This window comes from Bufo bufo, chromosome 2 (genome assembly GCF_905171765.1).
Source record: "Bufo bufo chromosome 2, aBufBuf1.1, whole genome shotgun sequence".
Taxonomy (NCBI): domain Eukaryota; kingdom Metazoa; phylum Chordata; class Amphibia; order Anura; family Bufonidae; genus Bufo; species Bufo bufo.
The window spans coordinates 508,269,789-508,279,177 of record NC_053390.1 but is presented as its reverse complement, the minus strand read 5'-3'; the positions used below and the strand labels follow the sequence as shown (position 1 = coordinate 508,279,177).

Sequence of the window (9,389 nt, the reverse complement as noted above, 5' to 3'; positions counted from 1 at the left end):
TAATTTTTACACAATGTTAGTCTCATTTCCTCTCTTTCATAATAGTTTTATTATGACCGATGAGGAGACTAGGAGATGTTAGGCTGGCTATAAAGGGGTATGATGAGGAGGTCAGTTTTTTTCTAATTATAATATACACATATCTATGCTAATTGTATTTTTCTGACTATAAGTAATGTTTTTCACTATTAGGTATTGTGCATATCTGTTATATTTAAAACACCAGACACCCGGGCATATGGTTCTCACGCACAGGCGCCATCTCTAAATACCAAACTGCTGATGTACTGTATATTTACGTTGGGTTGCCGGGAAGGGGTTAAAGCATTGTACAATGCAGGGAGGTCCCTTGTAGCAGTAAATGCTGGTCAGCAGGCGGTTTAGTGTGGTCATTGTAGAAGTCTGTGCCGATCTCTATCCACAGCTACAAGAACGCCAGCGGATATAGGTTAAAAAAAATTAATTTTAATTTTAAAAAATTGGATAAAACATAAAACTATTAGTTTTTATTGAAGTCAAGAAAACCGGCAGATTTCTCCTCTACATGTACAGTAGAAGATATCAGACAGGGAGAAATGATAACTAGAATTGTATGAAGGGGGGGGGGGGGGCTTCTCCGTGACATTATATGGAGGAAGGGCTGTTGTGTGAGATTGTATGGAGAGGGGGCTGTTGTGTGAGATTGTATGGAGAGGGGGCTGCTGCTGTGTGAGATTGTGTGGAGAGGGGGGCTGTTGTGTGAGATTGTATGGAGGGGGGGCTGTTGTGTGAGATTGTATGGAGGGGGGGCTGTTGTGTGAGATCGTATGGAGAGGGGGCTGCTGCTGTGTGAGATTGTGTGGAGGGGGGGGCTGTTGTGTGAGATTGTATGGAGGGGGGCTGTTGCTGTGCGAGACTGTATGAAGGGGGGCTGCTGTGTGAGTATGTGTGCTGAGGGAGGGGTAAGGGGCTGCTGTGTGGGATTGTATGCTAGGGGGGCTGCTGTGTGGGATTGTATGCTAAGGGGGCTGCTGTGTGGGATTGTATGCCAGGGGGGCTGCTGTGTGGGATTGTATGCTAGGGGGGCTGCTGTGTGGGATTGTATGCTAGGGGGGCTGCTGTGTGGGATTGTATGCTAGGGGGGCTGCTGTGTGAGATTGTATGGAGGGGGGGGTCTGTTGTGTGAGATTGTATGGAGGGGGGGGGGGGCTGTTGTGTGAGATTGTATGGAGGGGGAAGGTCTGTTGTGTGAGATTGTATGGAGGGGGGTCTGTTGTGTGAGATTGTATGGAGGGGGGGTCTATTGTGTGAGATTGTATGGAGGGGGGGTCTGTTGTGTGAGATTGTATGGAGGGGGGGTCTGTTGTGTGAGATTGTTTGGGGGGGGTCTGCTGTGTGGGATTGTATGCTGAGGGGGGGGGGGTCTGCTGTGTGGGATTGTATGCTGAGGTGTCTGCTGTGTGGGATTGTATGGAGGCATACCTCCCAACTTTTTGAACGGCCAAAGAGGGACACTTATGGTTCATTGCGTGAAAGATCCATTTTTCCTGCATATCTATACACGTCAACAGTTTTCTCTTATGAAATGGTTAAAAAAAAATGTGAATATAGAAATTTCTAAAATCCCAAATAATGAAATAATATGCAGGGTGGGGTCAAATATACAGAGAGGAACCAGACAAACACTTTCTGGGTCAATATTGAATGTAATAATGCAAATCTATACCTCAGACCAAAAATGAGGAACATTTAAGGAGCAAAGAGGGACTTGGGTCAAAAAGAGGGACTGTCCCTCCAAAATAGGGACACTTGGGAGGTCTGTGGAAGGGGGGCTGCTGTGTGAGATTGTATGGGGGGGGGGGGGGCTGCTGTGTGAGATTGTATGGGGGGGGGGGCTGCTGTGTGAGATTGTATGGGGGGGGGGGGGCTGCTGTGTGAGATTGTATGGGGGGGGGGGCTGCTGTGTGAGATTGTATGGAGGGGGGCTGCATGAAATTGTATGGAGGTGGGGGCTGCATAAAATTGTATGGAGGTGGGGGCTGTATAAAATTGTATGGAGGTGGGGGCTGCCATGTAAGATTGTAAGGAGGGGGGGTAGTGTCTTGTGGAATTATGCTAAGAGGGGGGTGGGGGGTTTGTCGTGTGTGTAGTTAGTTTACTATGGGTAAGAATACATTCACACATTAGCCACCCTCCAGTATACAGTCACACACAGCAGCCCCACCCAGTATACAGTCTCGCACAGCAGCCCCCCCAGTATACAGTCTTGCACAGCAGCCCCCCAGCATATAATCACGCACAGCAGCCCCCTCCAGGATATAGCCTTGCACAGCAGCCCCCCTCCAGTATATAGCCTCGCACAGCAGCCCCCCTCCAGTATATAGCTTCGCACAGCAGCCCCCCTCCAGTATATAGCCTCGCACAGTAGCCCCCCTCCAGTATATAGCCTCTCACAGCAGCCCCCTCCAGTATATAGCCTCTCACAGCAGCCCCCTCCAGTATATAGCCTCGCACAGCAGCCCCCTCCAGTATATAGCCTCGCACAGCAGCCCCCTCCATTACAAATTATAAGAGCAACACCTGTTCTATCAACACCGGAAATTCTTTCTCTCCTGATGACCTAAATTATTTTTTTGCACGATTTGACAAAGACAATGAGCTGCCTATCATCAAATTAGCCCAGCAAGAGGCTCCATCATGTTCCCTGATGCTGAGAGCACATGAGGTAGAATGGGCCTTAAACCACATTAATCCCCACAAAGCAGCTGGCCCTGATGAAGTTCCTGGAAAAGTCCTAAAAAATTGTGCTAAACAGCTGAAAACAGTGTTTACCAGTATGTTTGACAGCACACTAGAGCAGGCCATTGTCCCCACTTGCCTGAAGTCCTCCACAATTGTCCCAATTCCAAAACAGGCAGGGGTGAAGACCTTAAGTGATTATCGCCCGGTGGCTCTCACTCCTATTGCTATGAAGTGCTTTGAACAACTTGTCCTCAGACACATGAAGAGCAAGATCTGCACCTCCATAGACCAATACCCGTTTGCTTACAGAGCACATAGGTCAACTGAGGATGCCGTCTCACTTACCCTTCACACTGCGCTGTCACACCTGGAGCAGAGAGACAGCTATGTGCGGATGCTGTTCATTGATTACAGCTCCGCCTTTAACACCATCCCTCCCAACAAGTTGGCAACGAAACTGAACAACTTGGGTCACAGCTCACACCTGTGCAACTGGATACTGGATTCTTCTCTTCATCCTTAACACTAAACACTGGGGTACCGCAAGGCTATGTGTTGAGCCCTCTCCTTTACTCCCTCTTCACAAATGACTGTAAACCTATTCACAATACCAATACCATTATAAAATTTGCAGATGACACGACCGTGATAGGCCTAATTTCCAACAATGATGAAACAGCCTATAGGAAAGATGTTGAGAACCTAGAGAGGTGGAGTAAGAACAACAACCTCATACTCAATACCAAGAAAACAAAGGAGCTAATTCTGGATTTTACGAAGAAGAAACAAAATGGACACCATTCCATTAGCATTAATGGTGGAAACGTGGAGATAGATCAAAGTTTCAGATTCTTGGGAGTTCATATTAGTCAGGACCTGTCATGGATAAAAAACACAACAGAAATTACCAAAAAAGGCCTTCAGAGGCTTTATTTTCTGAGGCGTCTGAAGAAAGCACAACTCCCAAAACAGCTGCTAGTCAATTTTTACAGCCCTACATGCCCGCACCACTAGGCTGAAGAACAGCTTTTACCCCAAAGCAATCAGTCTCCTAAATGCTCGGAGATTATTGCCCCTTCCTAGGATAGAAACTACCACAGACTGAAAGTGACTGCTGCATTCGTGAACCCATGATGATCTCTTGTCTGCAGTGGTGTCTGATCAGTGTGTATATATACTCATAAGCACTTCCTACTTTGCTCTTGCTATATATATGCTGTGAACTGGGAATAGTAATGCTTTCTAGTGCAATGTTTTGTTTTGTTTTTCTAGTGTAATGCTTTAGTTTAAATGTCAGTTCTTGTTCCTCTGTCCATGGCCTCTAGGATTGCTCCAAACAACATTTCATTGTATTGTACATTGTATTACATTGTATTGTACAGTGACAATAAAGGCATCTTATCTTATATGTGTATGTGGTAACATAATGTGCAGTGCAAATTATATCCAAATTATTTTGTTCTTCTTAAGATGACAATACATTATTTTGTTCTTCTCAAGATGACAATACATTGTTAAACAGTGAATTCACACCTTCATCAGTTGGTGTGCCATTATGCTGAACACATAATAAAAGTCCAGCTCAATCCAAATGTGTAAAAATTAAACAAAAATGCAAGTGAGAAAAATTAAAGAAAAAATATATATAGAATCTATATAAGTATATTCGGAGATCTGTGGGAATAGGGATGCATGTCCCCAACAGCCAGCACATCCATCCCCACCCCCCAACACATCAACAAATAAGTGATAGCAAATACCAAAACAAAGGGGGCAAATGTGTGTTATATCCAGAAAATGTGTAATTACATAAATTAATTAGTGTTATTATATCTATCACGAGTCCCACATAAGGCTGGTATTGATGATAGTCTCATAGGAAGAATGGACTTCCAATATTCATGTTCCATGGCCCAATGAACATATACCCTACATATTGAGATAAAAAGAAAACACATTAGTAGCTATCAAGCAACCATGACCATAATACTCCGGCTGGAAAATATTAAAATACAATACGTCTTTATTGGTTAAACTGTTTAAAACACCACAATTCAAGGATGATGCTGCAACCTACAGAAACGAGGCAAATGGAATCTTGTCATTTAAGCCATGTGGCACTTGCGTATTCAATTTCACAACCCACTTGCTTTCAATCTGCTCCAACCGTCTAAACAGATTTCCACCCCGCACACCCAGGGAGATCTTGTCTATCCCCCTGAATTTTAGGTCCTGCCAGCAGTTGTTATGTTTCTGACGAAAATGTCTGGCAATCGGTTTTAACTTTAAAAGTTTGTCCCTATCTTCATCCCCTATTTTGGCTGCCGCCCGGATGTCCTTCTGATGTTCCTGTATGCGAATCCGTAGTTCACGGGTCGTCATACCGATATATATCAAGCCACATGGACATGTGGCATGATATATAACGCCTGTGGTACTACAATTGATAAAGTGCACAATGTTGTAACTCACTCTATTAGAGGAATCCTCAAATGTGTTAGTTTTGACGATGGCCCTACAAGTTGTACAGTGTCCACACGATATGGATCCCCATTTGGGGCCCTTAGACTCAAATATAAAGCCAGATCTTGGTGGTATGTAATGGCTCCTCACTAGGATATCCTTACGATTCCTACTACGTTTGGCCACAAACATGGGAGTAGGTGTCAATACTTTCTCCAAGTCAACATCCGATTTTAAAGTGGGCCAAAATTTCTTGAAAATGCCTTTCATGTTGTACCACTGTGTGTTCTAATTGGTTATCATCCGTACAGTAGATAGTGCTGATGATTCAGTATATAGCCTCGCACAGCAGCCCCCCCCCCCAGTATATAGCCTCGCACAGCAGCCCCCCTCCAGTATATAGCCTCGCACAGCAGCCCCCCTCCAGTATATAGCCTCGCACAGCAGCCCCCCTCCAGTATATAATCTCACCCAGAAGCACCCCTCCAGTATATAGCCTCGCACAGCAGCCCCCCCAGTATATAGCCTCGCACAGCAGCCCCCCTCCAGTATATAGCCTCGCACAGCAGCCCCCTCCAGTATATAGCCTCACCCAGCAGCCCCCTCCAGTATATAGCCTCGCACAGCAGCTCCCTCCAGTATATAGCCTCACACAGCAGCCCCCTCCAGTATATAGCCTCGCACAGCAGCCCCCCCAGTATATAGCCTCGCACAGCAGCCCCCCCAGTATATAGCCTCGCACAGCAGCCCCCCTCCAGTATATAATCTCGCACAGCAGCCCCCTCCAGTATATAGCCTCGCACAGCAGCCCCCCTCCAGTATATAGCCTCGCACAGCAGCCCCCCCCAGTATATAGCCTCACACAGCAGCCCCCCTCCAGTATATAGCCTCGCACAGCAGCCCCCCCTCCAGTATATAGCCTCGCACAGCAGCCCCCCTCCAGTATATAATCTCGCACAGCAGCCCCCCTCCAGTATATAGCCTCGCACAGCAGCCCCCCTCCAGTATATAGCCTCGCACAGCAGCCCCCCTCCAGTATATAATCTCGCACAGCAGCCCCCTCCAGTATATAGCCTCACACAGCAGCCCCCCTCCAGTATATAGCCTCGCACAGCAGCCCCCCTCCAGTATATAGCCTCGCACAGCAGCCCCCCAGTATATAGCCTTGCACAGCAGCCCCCCCCAGTATATAGCCTCGCACAGCAGCCCCCTCCAGTATATAGCCTCGCACAGCCCCCCCCCCCCCAGTATATAGCCTCGCACAGCAGCCCCCCTCCAGTATATAGCATCGCACAGCAGCCCCCTTCCAGTATATAATCTCGCACAGCAGCCCCCTCCAGTATATAGCCTCGCACAGCAGCCCCCCAGTATATAGCCTCGCACAGCAGCCCCCTCCAGTATATAGCCTCACACAGCAGCCCCCCCCCCAGTATATAGCCTCACACAGCAGCCCCCCTCCAGTATATAGCCTCGCACAGCAGCCCCCTCCAGTATATAGCCTCGCACAGCAGCCCCCTCCAGTATATAGCCTCACACAGCAGCCCCCCTCCAGTATATAGCCTCGCACAGCAGCCCCCCTCCAGTATATAGCCTCGCACAGCAGCCCCCCTCCAGTATATAGCCTCGCACAGAATCCCCCCCTTACATACAATTCTCAGCCCCTTCCCAGTAGTCACAGCCACCTCTCTAGCACTGTCAGACTCTCTCCCCTCTCAGTGCTACAGTACAGACGCTGCGGAGCAAAGAGTCAGCTAGTGCCTAACTGCCTATGATAGCAGAGCGAGTCGGCTGCCGACCCACGTGACCTATGGATGTCACGTGATATTGTGCCGTCAGGAAGTCCTGACGTAGCATAGTGTTTAGTCTTTATCCAAACAGCTGGGCAGTGACTACATTCTGTGGAGGAAGGGGTTAACTGGGAGTGTCACACGTCTGGATGAGGGGGTGGGAGTAACCGGTCTCGGCCTCCAGCGCTCTCCTGATTGGTGCGTGAGCTGTCAGTCTCCTGGGCACAACCTGGGCTCCATACCTGGAATTTACCGCGGAGTGGTAGTGCAGCAGGCTGGAGATGATCGGTGCCACTTCTAGTCGCCTGACAGCATCTACGTTCTGACTGCGGGGGGTGCCATGGCCGGCTCCGGCTGATCAGAGCAGGACTGTGTGATAAGACCACTTACCAGATGCTGTAGCTTTGTCCCGGACAGTCCTTATCGCAGCTGAGGATGGCAGACCCTGCACCCACCCTGCACCTGTGCCAGAAGCTCAGCTATGCCACTGGGCATTACCTGAATGACCTCTGCGCCTCCATGTGGTTCACCTATTTCCTAGTCTACTTTCACTCAGTGCTGGGATTCGACTCATTTTACGCCGGGCTCCTCCTGCTGGTTGGGCAGATAGCGGATGGCATCTCTACCCCGCTTGTAGGGTATGAATCGGATCGACACGCTGGCTTTCGGTCTTACGGGCGCAGGAAATCCTGCCATCTAATCGGTACGTACGGGAAATATCATAGGCTGATGGTGATGTGACCCATGGGAAGGATGTTGAGCAATAATCCTGAAATTCCACATGGTTTGTGAATGGGGCTGAATGTACAGATATCAGAGCCTATATAATAAGTGATGGGGAAGATACAATGCTGAATGTACAGATATCAAAGCCTATATAATAAGTGATGGGGAAGATACAATGCTGAATGTACAGATATCAAAGCCTATATAATAAGTGATGGGGAAGATACAATGCTGAATATACAGATATCAGAGCCTGTATAGTAAGTGATGGGGAAGATACAATGCTGAATATACAGATATCAGAGCCTGTATAATAAGTGATGGGGAAGATACAATGCTGAATATACAGATATCAGAGCCTGTATAGTAAGTGATGGGGAAGATACAATGCTGAATATACAGATATCAGAGCCTGTATAATAAGTGATGGGGAAGATACAATGCTGAATATACAGATATCAGAGCCTGTATAGTAAGTGATGGGGAAGATACAATGCTGAATATACAGATATCAGAGCCTGTATAATAAGTGATGGGGAAGATACAATGCTGAATATACAGATATCAGAGCCTGTATAGTAAGTGATGGGGAAGATACAATGCTGAATGTACAGATATCAGAGCCTATATAATAAGTGATAGGAAAGATACAATGCTGAATATACAGATATCAGAGCCTGTATAGTAAGTGATGGGGAAGATACAATGCTGAATGTACAGATATCAGAGCCTATATAATAAGTGACAGGGAAGATACAATGCTGAATGTACAGATATCAAAGCCTGTATAATAAGTGATGGGGAAGATACAATGCTGAATATACAGATATCAAAGCCTGTATAATAAGTGATAGGGAAGATACAATGCTGAATATACAGATATCAGAGCCTATATAATAAGTGATGGGGAAGATACAATGCTGAATGTACAGATATCAGAGCCTAGATAATAAGTGATAGGGAATACACCTGGCTGTACATTCAGCCATGTGTATTCCCTATCACTTATTATATAGGCTCTGATATCTGTACATTCAGCCAGGTGTATTCCCTATCACTTATTATATAGGCTCTGATATCTGTACATTCAGCCAGGTGTATTCCCTATCACTTATTATACAGGCTCTGATATCTGTACATTTAGCCAGGTGTATTCCCTATCACTTATTATTTAGGCTCTGATATCTGTATATTCAGCCAGGTGTATTCCCTATCACTTATTATTTAGGCTCTGATATCTGTACATTTAGCCAGGTGTATTCCCTATCACTTATTATATAAGCTCTGATATCTGTACATTTAGCCAGGTGTATTCCCTATCACTTATTATACAGGCTCTGATATCTGTACATTTAGCTGGCTCAGCTATTTCCATCTGCCTCATAGAAATGAATGAGAGCAGGGGCCGTGCGTGCGGGGTGCGTTCCCATTCACTGTTATGGGAGCAGCGATTGGTGGTGGATGGACCCCGGGAATCGGTTAAGCCTCTTAGGAGGACTAAAAATAAAAGTTTAAAAAGCTTTTAAAACATAAAAAAAAATGATTCCGAAGTTATCCTCCCCTTCGTTATTTTACATCTAAAATAAGCAATAAAATATTAAACAGAATTGGAGTAAATGTCTGAAGTAAAGATTTTATCCTGCACAGGGATTGCCATAGTGAAGAACAAAATCAAAATGCCCACATTGCAGT

At 46.4% G+C, this 9,389-nt stretch overlaps 1 protein-coding gene across 2 annotated transcripts in view; it reads left to right on the top strand.

Moving 5' to 3' along the window:
- Positions 1–7,128: 7,128 nt before the first annotated feature.
- Positions 7,129–9,389, top strand: part of MFSD12 (major facilitator superfamily domain containing 12) — a 121,494-nt gene continuing 119,233 nt past the window's right edge. Inside the window, exon 1 of one of the 2 annotated variants that reach the window (XM_040417862.1) lies at positions 7,129–7,674. In XM_040417862.1, the coding sequence (XP_040273796.1) occupies positions 7,407–7,674 (268 nt within the window). In that variant the 5' untranslated portion in view covers positions 7,129–7,406. The remainder of the gene's footprint in view (positions 7,675–9,389) is intronic. The other variant, XM_040417861.1, reaches the window with a different exon arrangement.